The 14,911-nt window shown below is 46.3% G+C and overlaps 1 protein-coding gene across 6 annotated transcripts in view; it reads left to right on the top strand.

Moving 5' to 3' along the window:
* Positions 1-14,911, top strand: part of CPLANE1 (ciliogenesis and planar polarity effector complex subunit 1) — a 1,992,329-nt gene that overhangs the window by 16,529 nt on the left and 1,960,889 nt on the right. For all 6 annotated transcript variants that reach the window (XM_069221234.1, XM_069221235.1, XM_069221236.1 and 3 more), the window contains one exon: positions 13,057-13,198. In XM_069221234.1, the coding sequence (XP_069077335.1) occupies positions 13,057-13,198 (142 nt within the window). The remainder of the gene's footprint in view (positions 1-13,056; positions 13,199-14,911) is intronic.

Here is a 14,911-nt window from a genome sequence, read left to right as displayed (position 1 = left end):
TTGTTACAGACGGTTGTGGTAACAAAAATCATTATTCAAATTCCGCCTGCAAAACAATTCACAGACCTCTAGCACTGGTGTGATACTAAGTGTTTAAAATTAAAAAAAGCTTTAACAATAGCCTTGAAAAATCAACAGCTGTCCAACAACAGCAAGCAGCATGGCTATGAAATTCAAAAGCAGTACAAACAACTAATGAAATACAAAAAGAAAAACCAATCACAGAAACGGTGGCGGGTATTACACAACGCAATAACATAGAAATTGCAGACAATTCTGAAAAATAATTTGGGGTAGTGAGGGTCTGCCAAAATAACAGAGTTGAACATAAGCTCACAAATTTGGTTTAATCATTCTGCAACTCTCTTTTGGCATTCAGGAGCCATATCTCCATTAACAACTAATGGTCCAGTTACACAAAACTTCAGAAATATTGATTTAAATGTAAAAATGAATGAAAATATGAGTGTGAACAGAAAACTACCACATCAAAATACAGACCTTCTAAGAACCATGGCAAATAGATCAAATTCCAGCACCCTCCCAGTTGGTGCTCCCTTACATCACCTAAACCTGGGGCTCATTGATGAATTTACTAAGATAGAAGTTGTTCAAGTGATTCAAGCACAAAAACTGCACTAAGCAGTTGGGCCTGATAAAATCCCAACAGTTATTTAATAGACACATTTAAATTTATGGTCAGCTGTTTTAACTAGGTAATTTACCAATATCTGGTCTTATGAAGAGATTCCATCTTCTTGGAAAAAATCAGGAATCCAGGACCCCTTGATAGTCCCTCGTTCTTGTTGCCACCTCCTCTTTCTTTGCTGCTCCCTCAGCCCAGCTAAGTACCTCCAGCTTCTTTGCCATTACTTTTACATATTATATTGCTGTTCAAAGTAATTTGCCTAAGTATTTGCAGGCGCTGCGTATTTTCTTATTTTCACTTGTGATTTATTTTTCAGCATGGCCATGGGAACGCTTGTTACTCCTCTGTGGTCACTTTTTCTCCCTTAACACAAAAGGGACCCCAGCCCCGGCGTCAACACAGGTGCTTTTGATTGGCTAAAGAGGGCCTTCATGGCCAAAGCTCAATTGTTGACCCCAGAACACCATGTGCCCAGACCTTTGGGACTCCAGATCTCTGGGGCTATCCTTCCTCCTTGCCAAAGCACCCCCTCACTGGGCACTGATTGCCAGGTTAGTTCCAACGTGGAGCAAGAGACAGGGTCCCTCCCACCCAAGGCACCCCTCACCCCAGCGACCAGTGGGTTCTTCCGGACAAGATCGAGAGCTATGTCATGGAACGGCTCTGCAAACCACTGGATAAGGAGATCCCCAACCGCCTTTGGGCAGAATGCACCGCTTGTCTCTGGGTGATAAGGTGGCAATGACCTCTGAGATTCAGCGCACGGCCACCTTCTTGGGAAAGTTTTTGTGCGACCCCAAAAAGAGGATCGACAGATCCTGGTGGGCTGACTCACTAACACATATCCTGGACATAGCTAAGGATTCCAAATCGTCCATAACCCTCATCTCCCCGGATGTACTGTCAGGATGGGCCTAACAGGCATTTCTCTTTTTGGGGAATGCAAACTGCACCTTTTCAACAGAGAGGCGCTGGTTGCTCTTTATCAAGATCAGCGCCACATCAGAAGTGGCCCCCATCGTCCAAGGGGTTTATTCGGTGACATGCTTATCCACAAACTTGGCAAGTTCGTGCAGGCGTTTAATTTCCTAGAAAAGGCACAGACATCTACAAAGTGCATCTTTATGCCCAGGTCTTTCACCAGAGCCGGCCGAGGCAGGGGCTGTAGGAAAGTACCATCTTGCCTGGCATGTTACCCCCATTTTTCACTGTATATATGTTGTTTTAGTTGTATGTGTCACTGGGACCCTGGTAACCCAGGGCCCCAGTGCTCATAAGTGTGCCTGAATGTGTTACCTGTGTAGTGACTAACTGTCTCACTGAGGCTCTGCTAATCAGAACCTCAGTGGTTATGCTCTCTCATTTCTTTCCAAATTGTCACTGACAGGCTAGTGACCATTTTTACCAATTTACATTGGCTTACTGGAACACCCTTATAATTCCCTAGTATATGGTACTGAGGTACCCAGGGTATTGGGGTTCCAGGAGATCCCTATGGGCTGCAGCATTTCTTTTGCCACCCATAGGGAGCTCTGACAATTCTTACACAGGCCTGCCACTGCAGCCTGAGTGAAATAACGTCCACGTTATTTCACAGCCATTTTACACTGCACTTAAGTAACTTATAAGTCACCTATATGTCTAACCTTTACCTGGTAAAGGTTAGGTGCAAAGTTACTTAGTGTGAGGGCACCCTGGCACTAGCGAAGGTGCCCCCACATTGTTCAGAGCCAATTCCCTGAACTTTGTGAGTGCGGGGACACCATTACACGCGTGCACTACATATAGGTCACTACCTATATGTAGCTTCACAATGGTAACTCCGAATATGGCCATGTAACATGTCTATGATCATGGAATTGCCCCCTCTATGCCATCCTGGCATAGTTGGCACAATCCCATGATCCCAGTGGTCTGTAGCACAGACCCTGGTACTGCCAAACTGCCCTTCCTGGGGTTTCACTGCAGCTGCTGCTGCTGCCAACCCCTCAGACAGGCATCTGCCCTCCTGGGGTCCAGCCAGGCCTGGCCCAGGATGGCAGAACAAAGAACTTCCTCTGAGAGAGGGTGTTACACCCTCTCCCTTTGGAAAATGGTGTGAAGGCAGGGGAGGAGTAGCCTCCCCCAGCCTCTGGAAATGCTTTGTTGGGCACAGATGTGCCCAATTCTGCATAAGCCAGTCTACACCGGTTCAGGGGACCCCTTAGCCCTGCTCTGGCGCGAAACTGGACAAAGGAAAGGGGAGTGACCACTCCCCTGACCTGCACCTCCCCTGGGAGGTGTCCAGAGCTCCTCCAGTGTGCTCCAGACCTCTGCCATCTTGGAAACAGAGGTGCTGCTGGCACACTGGACTGCTCTGAGTGGCCAGTGCCACCAGGTGACGTCAGAGACTCCTTGTGATAGGCTCCTTCAGGTGTTGCTAGCCTATCCTCTCTCCTAGGTAGCCAAACCCTCTTTTCTGGCTATTTAGGGTCTCTGTCTCTGGGGAAACTTTAGATAACGAATGCAAGAGCTCATCCGAGTTCCTCTGCATCTCCCTCTTCACCTTCTGATAAGGAATCGACCGCTGACCGCGCTGGAAGCCTGCAAACCTGCAACATAGTAGCAAAGACGACTACTGCAACTCTGTAACGCTGATCCTGCCGCCTTCTCGACTGTTTTCCTGCTTGTGCATGCTGTGGGGGTAGCCTGCCTCCTCTCTGCACCAGAAGCTCCGAAGAAATCTCCCGTGGGTCGACGGAATCTTCCCCCTGCAACCGCAGGCACCAAAAAGCTGCATTACCGGTCCCTTGGGTCTCCTCTCAGCACGACGAGCGAGGTCCCTCGAATCCAGCGACTCTGTCCAAGTGACCCCCACAGTCCAGTGACTCTTCAGTCCAAGTTTGGTGGAGGTAAGTCCTTGCCTCACCTCGCTGGGCTGCATTGCTGGGAACCGCGACTTTGCAGTTACTCCGGCCCCTGTGCACTTCCGGCGGAAATCCTTTGTGCACAGCCAAGCCTGGGTCCACGGCACTCTAACCTGCATTGCACGACTTTCTAAGTTGGTCTCCGGCGACGTGGTACTCCTTTGTGCAACTTCGGCGAGCACCGTTTCACGCATCCTCGTAGTGCCTGTTTCTGGCACTTCTCCGGGTGCTACCTGCTTCAGTGAGGGCTCTTTGTCTTGCTCGTCGTCCCCTCTCTCTTCCGGTCCAATTTGCGACCTCCTGGTCCCTCCTGGGTCCCAGCAGCGTCCAAAAACGCCAAACGCACGATTTGCGACTAGCAAGGCTTGTTGGCGTCCTTTCGGCGGGAAAACACTTCTGCACGACTCTCCACGGCGAGAGGGATCCGTCCACCAAAGGGGTAGTCTCTAGCCCTTTTCGTTCCTGCAGAAACCTCAGCTTCTTCTGTCCAGTAGAAGCTTCTTTGCACCCGCAGCTGGCATTTCCTGGGCATCTGCCCATCTCCGACTTGCTTGTGACTTTTGGACTTGGTCCCCTTGTTCCACAGGTACCCTAGATTGGAAATCCACAGTTGTTGCATTGCTGGTTTGTGTCTTTCCTGCATTATTCCTCTAACACGACTTCTTTGTCCTCAGGGGAACTTTAGTGCACTTTGCACTCACTTTTCAGGGTCTTGGGGAGGGTTATTTTGCTAACTCTCACTATTTTCTAATAGTCCCAGCGACCCTCTACAAGGTCACATAGGTTTGGGGTCCATTCGTGGTTCGCATTCCACTTTTGGAGTATATGGTTTGTGTTGCCCCTATCCCTATGTTTCCCCATTGCATCCTATTGTAACTATACATTGTTTGCACTGTTTTCTAAGACTATACTGCATATTTTTGCTATTGTGTATATATATCTTGTGTATATTTCCTATCCTCTCACTGAGGGTACACTCTAAGATACTTTGGCATATTGTCATAAAAATAAAGTACCTTTATTTTTAGTATAACTGTGTATTGTGTTTTCTTATGATATTGTGCATATGACACTAAGTGGTACTGTAGTAGCTTCACACGTCTCCTAGTTCAGCCTAAGCTGCTCTGCTAAGCTACCATTATCTATCAGCCTAAGCTGCTAGACACCCTATACACTAATAAGGGATAACTGGGCCAGGTGCAAGGTGCAAGTACCCCTTGGTACTCACTACAAGCCAGTCCAGCCTCCTACAGGGGCTGCTTGACCGGCCGCTCACAACCTTCAGCCCCTAACAGAGGCTATGGTCATAAACAAAAACAGTACCAAGATGCCTCCAAGTTTGGGAACTATCTCCCCTACCAGGAATTACCCCCGGCACCGGGGCTCAAGAGGCGGCCACAGAGGCGGTGGCAGTCAAGGCTCCACTTAAGGTGAGTTTCGATCTCTTTCCACATCAACCAGTGGGTGCGAGCTACAAAAGTTTATTCACAATTGGGCGGTTATCACCTCAGATGCATGGGTGTTCCAAACTGTTTAGGGTTTCCACAAGGAATTCCTCGGCTCACCTATCCAAAGGAAGCCTCCTATCTTGCTAGTTTTCTCAGCTGCGGACGCAGAGTTCGTAGACACAGAGGTGACAGAGCTACTATGCAAAGGTGTGATTGTACAAACCTCTTCTCATCCTGCAGGGTTCTCAGCAATCTTTTCCTTGTTGTCCATAGGGATGGAGGCCAGCAGCTGGTTATCAATCTGAAGAACAAGTGGCTGGTTTACCACCACTTCAAGATGAAGGTATTCTTCTCTTGAGGAACATCCTTCAACTCAATGACTGAATGGTGCCCTTCAACCTCAGGGATGACAATTTGACCCCCCTCACCACCAGTTCCTCCAGTTTCTGTAGCCGGGGCAGATGCTAGAATTCACCCCTCTTCCACTTGGCCTATGATCCGCCCCGTGGTGTTGCACCTGGTGGTAGAGTTCCTTGGGGCATCCGTCTCATCGTCTGTCTGGTCGACATTCTCTTTATGGATCGATCAGTGCCCCTTGTTGGCGGTATCACTCTTGGAGTCTCTCAGCTTCTTCATCAACAGATCAAAGTTGGACTTATGTCCACTCAGTCTCTGGTGTTCCTGTTTTTTGGGGTGGATTTGCTACAAGCCACACTTACCCTTCCCTCAAGGAAATTGAACAAGATCAGACAAGATCGGCGATGGATGGTGGCCAAACCGTCTTCCTCTCTATGTCAGATCGCAAGGGTGGTGGGACTTCTATCATCCTCGATTCAGGCCATCTTCCCAGGGCCTCCCTACTATCGCGCCCTGCAGCGACTCAAAGCTTTTCACCTCTGGTGGTGACTTGCATATTCTCAGATAGCCCCCAGTAACAGAGGAAGCCTGAGAGGAAATACAGTGGTAGGTCGCTCACATGGAGGTGTGGAACAGCAGAGAAATATTCATCTCCCTCCTGGATCTAGTCATACAATCCAACACCAGTGGCTTGGGCTGGGGTTTGAGGTGTGGAACCTTCTCCACCGGAGAAGAAAAATCCATGTAAATCAACAGCCTCAAACTCCTAGCAGGCTTGTTTGCAGTCAGATGTTGGACCAAGGACCAAGCGAAATGCAGTGTCCTCCTTCAGATGGACAATGTCACAGCGGTGCGCTGTATAAATCATCTAGGCAGTACCCAATCCAGGGCTCTATCAGATGTGCCCAGAAACGTCTGGGAATAGTATGTCATGTTTCAGGTGTCAGTAACAGGAAAACACCTCCTAAGGACATCCAACCAAGGAGCAGATTGGCACCCCGGCACATGAAAGAAACAAGTCTCTGGTAGTCTCATCTGATGGTCTTCCAAGCCCTTCAGGCCAAGTGGGGTCCATTTCAGTGGACCTCTTTGTTCCACGCCTGGATTACCAACTTTCCAAGTGTTTCAGTTGGCAACCAGATCCCGAGAAGGCAGCCACAGATGCTTTTCTCTGGGACTGGCATCTGGAACAGCAATATCCCTTTTCCCCATTTGAGATGATAATGCGCCTCTTGGCCCAAGTATAGAGACAGAAGGCAGACTCGATGTTGATAACACTGGCTTGGAGATCGCAATTCTGGTATTCAGTTCTACTGGAACTTTCTTGGGATGTTCCATTCCCTCTATCCCTCTTTCCAGATCTTCTTCTAGATCAAGAGAACTACTATCATCTAGTGTTTGAGGGGTCTCAATCTCTTATGACAAGGAGGATTACAGGTAAAGCTGGAAAGTCCCAGGACGTTCAAGACACGCTGCCTCCCTCCTCTCCAAGGCACGGACTGACAGCACCATCAAGCTGTATAGATCGGCGTGGACTCGATGGTTGGGCTGGTGTCACCAACAACACCTGGATCTGGTGGGGACAGATGTTGTCCATATCCTAAATTTTCTGGTTTCCTTGGCCTCTGAGGGTCTGGCCTATAAACCCATCAACACCTTCAGGTCTGCAATATTAGTCGGTCATACGCCGGTAGGTGATCGTCCAGTGGAGGAACACCACTTGGTGAGGCAGCTGCTGCAGAGCATCCGCTTATCTCTTCCTCTAAAACCTAGGTCCTCATCGCTTTGGTACGTCAATCTTTTCTTGTCATGGCAGGCCAGTAAATATCTTTCAAGGTAGGAATTATCAGCCAAACTGGCTATGCTGTTATGCCTTATCTCATGCCGAAGGGCATCGGATGTCAAAGCACTAGACATTACAGGTAGAGTATATACTCCAGATGGGGTTATGTTTCATATTTCTTGACGATATTTGAAGCCCACTCTGTTAGAGGGGCCGTGGCTTCAGAGGCGTTGTGTCTTGGGGCTCTTCTGGAAGATATCCTCAATGCAGTGAACTGGTGTAAGGAAATGCCTCCTTGGCATGGTTACCCCCTTACTTTTTGCCTTTGCTGATGCTAAGTTATGATTTGAAAGTGTGCTGAGGCCTGCTAACCAGGCCCCAGCACCAGTGTTCTTTCCCTAACCTGTACTTTTGTTTCCACAATTGGCACACCATGGCATCCAGGTAGGTCCCTTGTAACTGGTACCCCTGATACCAAGGGCCCTGATGCCAGGGAAGGTCTCTAAGGGCTGCAGCATATCTTATGCCACCCTGGGGACCCCTCACTCAGCACAGGCACACTGCTTGCCAGCTTGTGTGTGCTAGTGGGGATAAAACGACTAAGTCGACATGGCACTCCCCTCAGGGTAGCATGCCAACCTCACACTGCCTATGGGTATAGATAAGTCACCCCTCTAGCAGGCCTTACAGCCCTAAGGCAGGGTGCACTATACCATAGGTGAGGGCATAAGTGCATGAGCACTATGCCCCTACAGTGTCTAAGCAAAACCTTAGACATTGTAAGTGCAGGGTAGCCATAAGAGTATATGGTCTGGGAGTATGTCAGGCACGAACTCCACAGCACCATAATGGCTACACTGAAAACTGTGAAGTTTGGTATCAAACTTCTCAGCACAATAAATGCACACTGATGCCAGTGTACATTTTATTGTAACATACACCCCAGAGGGCACCTTAGAGGTGCCCCCTGAAACCTTAACCGACTACCCGTGTAGGCTGACTAGTTTTAGCAGCCTGCCACACACCAGACATGTTGTTGACCACATGGGGAGAGTGCCTTTGTCACTCTGTGGCTAGTAACAAAGCCTGTACTGGGTGGAGGTGCTTCTCACCTCCCCCTGCAGGAAGTGTAACACCTGGCGGTGAGCTTTGTTACAGCACCCCAAGGCACTCCAGCTAGTGGAGTTGCCTGCCCCCTCTGGCCACGGCCCCATCTTGCAGATGGAGGATTCCCCCAATAGGGATAGGGATGTGCCCCCCTCCCCTCAGGGAGGAGGCACAAAGAGGGTGTAGCCACCCTCAGGGCTAGTAGCCATTGGCTACTAACCCCCCAGACCTAAACACACCCCTAAATTGAGTATTTAGGGGCTCCCAGAACACAGCAAGATAGATTCCTGCAACCTAAGAAGAAGAGGACTGCTTAACTAAAAAACCTGCAGAGAAGACGGAGACACCAACTGCTTTGGCCCCAGCTCTACCGGTCTGTCTCCCCACTTCTAAAGACACTGCTCCAGCGACGCGTTCCCAGGGTCCAGCAACCTCTGAAGGCTCAGAGAACTACCCTGCATCTAGAAGGACCAAGAACTCCCGAGGACAGCGTCTCTGTTCACCAAAGACTGCAACTTTGTAACAAAGAAGCAACTTTGAAACAACACACGTTTCCCGCCGGAAGCGTGAGACTTTGCACTCTGCACCCGATGCCCCCGGCTCGACTTGTGGAGAACAAACACCACAGGGAGGACTCCCCGGCGACTATGAGACAGTGAGTAACCAGAGTTGACCCCCCTGAGCCCCCACAGCGATGCCTGCAGAGGGAATCCCGAGGCTCCCCCTGACCGTAACTGCCTGCTTCAAAGACCCGACGCCTGGTAAAGACACTGCACCCGCAGCCCCCAGGACCTGAAGGATCCGTCTTCCAGTGGAGGTGCGACCCCCAGGTGGCCCTCTCCCTTGCCCAGGTGGTGGCTACCCCGAGGAGCCCCCCCCTTGCCTGCCTGCATCGCTGAAGAGACCCCTTTGTCTCCCATTGAAACCTATTGCGAACCCGACGCTTGTTTGCACACTGCACCTGACCGCTCCGTGCCGCTGAGGGTGTACCTTTTGTGTGGACTTGTCCCCCCCGGTGCCCTACAAAACCCCCCTGGTCTGCCCTCCGAAGACCTGGGTACTTACCTGCTGGCAGACTGGAACCGGGGCACCCCCTTCTCCATTGAAGCTTATGCGTTTTGGGCACCAATTTGACCTCTGCACCTGACCAGCCCTGAGCTGCTGGTGTGGTAACTTTGGGGTTGCTCTGAACCCCCAACGGTGAGCTACCTTGGACCCAAACTTGAACCCCGTAGGTGGTTTACTTACCTGCAAAAACTAACAAACACTTACCTCCCCCAGGAACTGTTGAAAATTGCACTGTCTAGTTTTAAAATAGCTATATGTCATTTATGTGAAAACTGTATATGCTATTTTGCTAATTCAAAGTTCCTAAAGTTGCTAAGTGAAATACCTTTCATTTAAGGTATTACTTGTAAATCTTGAACCTGTGGTTCTTAAAATAAACTAAGAAAAGATATTTTCCTATACAAAAACCTATTGGTCTGGAATTGTCTCTGAGTGTGTGTTCCTCATTTATTGCTTGTGTGTGTACAACAAATGCTTAACGCTACTCCTCTGATAAGCCTACTGCTCGACCACACTACCACAAAATAGAGCATTAGAATTATCTCTTTTTGACACTATCTTACCTCTAAGGGGAACCCTTGGACTCTGTGCATACTATTCCTTACTTTGAAATAGTGCATACAGAGCCAACTTCCTACAACTGGTATTCAGACTCCACCTTCAAGAGGTTTTACTTCAAGCCAGTTGCCAGCATTGCATCACTGGTGGTGGAAAAGCTTTAAACCAGCACAATCCTTGCCTCTGGTCCTGACACAGAATGAACAATTTTATAGCTACCTTAATAAAAAAGTTTCAATTCTATTAAGGACACAGAGAGAGGGTTAGCCTACCCATTATGGCATAATTACACCCACCCTGGGATGAGACAATGTTCATAAAGGCGAACATACTTGTATTTACTTCTAGTGTTTTGTTTATATCTGATTACTCTATAATGTGCTGACGATTGTTTCTGTTTTTTTATGTAACCTGTGATGAAGTTGCAAGCATGGATATTTTTTTGCTTATGTTTGTTTTGATTCAGGATCTAATGGGTCTAATCATAACTAAAGAGGCTGCTAGTCTATTTTGGTTGCAGGAAGAAAGAAGAGGTGGCAACATCGAGGGACTATCAAGGGGTCCTGGACTGCTGAGTGGACATTAATGTACTGTTAACTGTTGACTTTTTCCCAGGGTTTATGGGAAATTAAGTCTTTGTTGTTTGCTTGGCTGCTGTAATAAAAAAATTCCATGAATTCAGATCACAGAGATCAACTTCTTTCTGTGACTATTGCATCTGGGCCATGGAACATCGATGGATGCGCTGTAAGCAGATCTGCAGAATGAAAAAAGAGAGGACTGCATTGCATTAGCACCTAAATAAATAATATTGGATTTGAATTTGGAACAAAGAGGCGATTGGCTCTTATAAGCGCATTCTACTTGATATTATGAAAAAACAAAATGAGGGTTCTTTATCATGGTTTTCCCACTTATCAATTGTCCTCCTTAACAATGGACTGGAAGATCTCCGGATCAAACTGGAAAACGTTATCAAAGTCAGTCTTGAACTGGTAATAATTACAAGCAATTTATCAATAAAAGCAAGCTGTGCAGGTCCCCTGCTTAAAAAAACCCACATGGAGTATAAACAAGGCTGATTGAGTCATACTTGGATGAAGATTGCTTTACTTGAAATTTCGACTGGGCACTTTTCTCCTTGCTTCAACTGCTAATAGGTGGTAATCAAAAGCTGTCCAGGGAGAAGAATTATGCCACTGTTCTTAGGGAGGTAAAGAAACAATCGTCCATTTCCTGTTGGTATGCTAGCACATATTAGGCGTAGGGAATTTTTATCTACTTCTGATTTTCCTTAAACATAAAATTAGACTGTGAAATAAAGTCCTAGCTTTTTGAAGGAGAACAAACGATAAGAAAATTCTATTGGCTGTATCGGCCTATATTTATGCGGCATGAAAGAGCAGGATCTGAGCCAGGAAAATACTCGCCATGTTTTGCAATGGTAGTTTGAAACTTATTATGATCACAGTCTACCTATGGTTCTATAATAGACTTGGTAAATAAAAGCCTTGATTTTAACAAACCTCCCACTATACCTATGTTGTAAAAGTTTATATTACGTGGTTGTAAAGGAGTACTGTAATGGAGAAAACCTTCTTTTCGCTCTTAATGTTAACTCCACACAGTAACATGCTGATTGTCTAAAGGTGCCAATTTTGAGCTCTAACAAGTTGTTAATTCTCCTGCTTACAAAAATAGAGCAGCCCTGGCATCCTTTGTTGCATTCTAACATATTAACTGCACCTCAGTAGTACTAAAATGCTGTGGACTTTGTTACATTCTTTTTAACCTGTTTGACACCCCTTAACAATTTTATGATTGACCTATGGTTTGATTTTGTAATTAATCAAATTGACAATCCTTATAACCATTTTTATTTGAAACTCTAAAACATACTGTGTATTTTAAATATAAAGGTTCCATTTATATTGTCGTGGCCTATCTTAGCTGAACACACAATAAGGTTTTTTGTACTTTGACTACAGAATGAATTGTTGGTTTGAGTGGGCTTTTACTCTTCAAACCATTTCTCCTCAGAAGTTTTTTCAGAACAAAAGGCTCCTGACCCATAACAATGGTAATCCTTTGTGAGCATTCTAAACACGGTCACAGGTTCCTTCAGTTTAATGTGGGAATCTATTTGCTTGATGCCAGCCAAATTAACTGTGGCTGCATGGAACAAGAGCTCATAGGCAGGAACCTAGCAGCCTTGCTTTTAAGAACTGTGGTTTTCAGCAGCTGATTACTCAGAAACCTGCTTCATCACCTCCCTCCTCTCCGTGATCCAAGGCAGGCATGACATTTCATTGAGATGGCTCAAGGGACACCAAGTGCTCATTGTGTCTTAGTGAATTCACTCCCATGGAAAATATAAGTATTTTTATGCTGTTTAACTAAAAATCTCCCAGCCTCACACATTTCAAGTAAAGATATCTTAAAATGAGGCAAGAAAATAAAATAATGCCTCTATTGTGCCATCACCAGTCAAGGTTAGCCCATAATGCTCATCTCGCTGTCTTATAGAAAATTGAAACTTTCCTTCACAGAAATTGGCAAATTTAGCTAATGTTGTTAGTTTCTTACTCCATATTGAGGCACCAAGTAATATATATTTTTATGATCTGACTTGACGGTGCAGCTGTTGCCAGAAAATTATATGAGCATCGCTAGAGAGGGGATTTGGCTCCACCCACATGTAGGGAGCCAGGAGTAAATTTTTTGTTTGGGCAAAGTTGTGTGTTTTCACAAAAAGTGCGTGCCCTCCACCCAACTGTGATCATTTTGTTTAATTATCCAACTGCCCTGGCTTTAACTTTGTGGGGCACTCACAAGACTGGAATGCTATTAAGGTGTCTTAGATAAGTAGATAATTTATGTTGTTTTTTTCCCTGGCAGTAACACAGATAAGCGAAGGGAAGTCTTTAACCGGGATGGGTTTTTAGATCTGGCTTGAGATTGCAACTGTCACCGGACCTTTTAACCTACACCAATATTATTCTACAGTTCTTTGCTTTCAAACAAATACATTTTTATTCCCATGTTACTTACCTGTGTATACTTCACGTCCCCATACAACATTCCTTTAAAGACTGACATATGGCATTGCCGATGCTTATTTTTGTTTTTTAAACGTGTAAAACCATTTAATTTCCTTTTAACATTCTTATTGTTTTCCAGGAAAAGGAATCGGTTTTTCTGTTAGATGATAATAGCTTCAGCGAAATCAACCTGGTGTCTGGGAGGATTAAGAAGAAAGTTGCCCGACTTCAGCCTTTACTAAAAAATAAAAATGTGGCAGTGCTGGGAACATCCAGAAATGGTGCAGTACTTTCTATTTTCCTTTGCAAAAATGCTTACTTTGTCACTCAGTCTCCTATGTAATTGTCAGTTTTAGGATTAAGTATTGCCTTTTTCTCTCTGTTTCTACAGCTTTTGATTGTGTCCTATTTAACTGGTATATCCCTTTGCATGGGTTGGGAAAGTTCTTTACTATTCATGACTTGCTATATTCGACTAGTCAGCAAATGTTCATGACTAGGCTTGTATCAATTCATGCAGCTGAGAATGAAACTTTGTCTCAAGCATACCTTTGATTGGGTTCATATAGACTTACTAGTCTTATGAAAGAAATTGCATGGAAACCTGGTAATACCTAGTTGCTTGACAATGCTTCAGTGAACTCTCGAAAGAGATGAATTGATGCATGTTTTTATAGTAACTACAATTCCTACCTTCTTAGGCTGCATAAAAATGCTTTTAACAAGACTTTTAAGGGATACTTAATTGATTTATTTCTCTGTACATAAAAACAAATAGCTTCAGAAACAGGTGAATGGCCATGAGGAGGTGTAGGAAGCTGGCTCTCTATATGGTGCACTAAAAAAAAGTACACCGTGCAGAGAGTCCAGTGGATCCCCAATTGGTTTTCAGAGGCAAAAGTAGATAGGACTAATGCTCTATTTTGTGGTAGTGTGGGCAAGCTGTTAGGCTTATCAGAGGGTAGTGCTATGCATTTGTTGTACTTACAAAGGTGATAAATGAGAAACCTACTCAAGGAATAAATCCAAGACTGAATTAGAAAAATAACACCTTTTTATATATACTTTAAACCCAAGAACTTTGTAATCGGGTAAGCACTTTGTCAAACATAACTAGTTTTCAGATTCAAAAATCTACACTGAATGCAATGTCAGAGTTCTTCAGTGTTAACCTATGGAGGAAAACAAGGTTCAGCAAACACAGGGTTAACAATGACTTGCAATGCTAATCTTCGAGAATTAAGGTAAGGACTTGGCACTGATCAGGACCACATCAGCAGGTTACTCTAGGCAGCGCCAGGGCGGCCGGTTTCAGGAACGCAGTAAGGTGTTGGTTGCCCAATGGTTTCCCATGAGAGTTTGATCCTCGTGACAACAGTCTGCAGGCTTGGACTAGGAAGCCAGTTGGGGCAACAGACAGTTAAGTTTTAGACTTAGGATTTCCGGGGATGTGGGGGGACCTTTGGTTCTTTTCTCCAGGGCCCAGGAGTGATGGATGCAGGAGTATCCTTAGGCATCGGGTTTCTTAGGCCGGGAGCACTCTCGGTCAGTGGGTCCTGCGTGTTGAGGTTGCAAGCGTTGTCGGGGAGTCCTGCGGGGTAAGGGGGGTACCCAGGGTAGACTCTAGCTCAGAGGAACTGGGGGACTTTCTTGGCACCAGTGACCCATCTCAGATGGGGTCAGGGGCGATGGGAGCAGTGGTTGCTGTAGGGGTCGGGTTTTCTCTCGCTACAAGGTTGCGGGAGAGGGGACCTGCATGCAGAGGCTACAGGGGACTTAAGGGAGTCCAAGATGGGTGAGACTACACTGGGTATGGTCTCTGGACAGCTGGGAAGCCTTGCTGCCACCTTTGGTTGGCTTTACCTCGGGTTGTGGATGTCGTGTGTAGAGGTCACCTCAGGGGTCTGGTCTTTGCTGTTTCAAAGGCTGCAAAGTCCTTTGTTGGGACTTTGTGGCAAATCAGAGCCACTGCTCAGGCAAGTCTTGAGTCCTTA

Source organism: Pleurodeles waltl, chromosome 1_1 (assembly GCF_031143425.1).
Source record: "Pleurodeles waltl isolate 20211129_DDA chromosome 1_1, aPleWal1.hap1.20221129, whole genome shotgun sequence".
Classification (NCBI taxonomy): Eukaryota; Metazoa; Chordata; class Amphibia; order Caudata; family Salamandridae; genus Pleurodeles; species Pleurodeles waltl.
The sequence above is the reverse complement of the archived record's forward strand: the minus strand, read 5'-3'. Positions and strand labels throughout refer to the sequence as shown.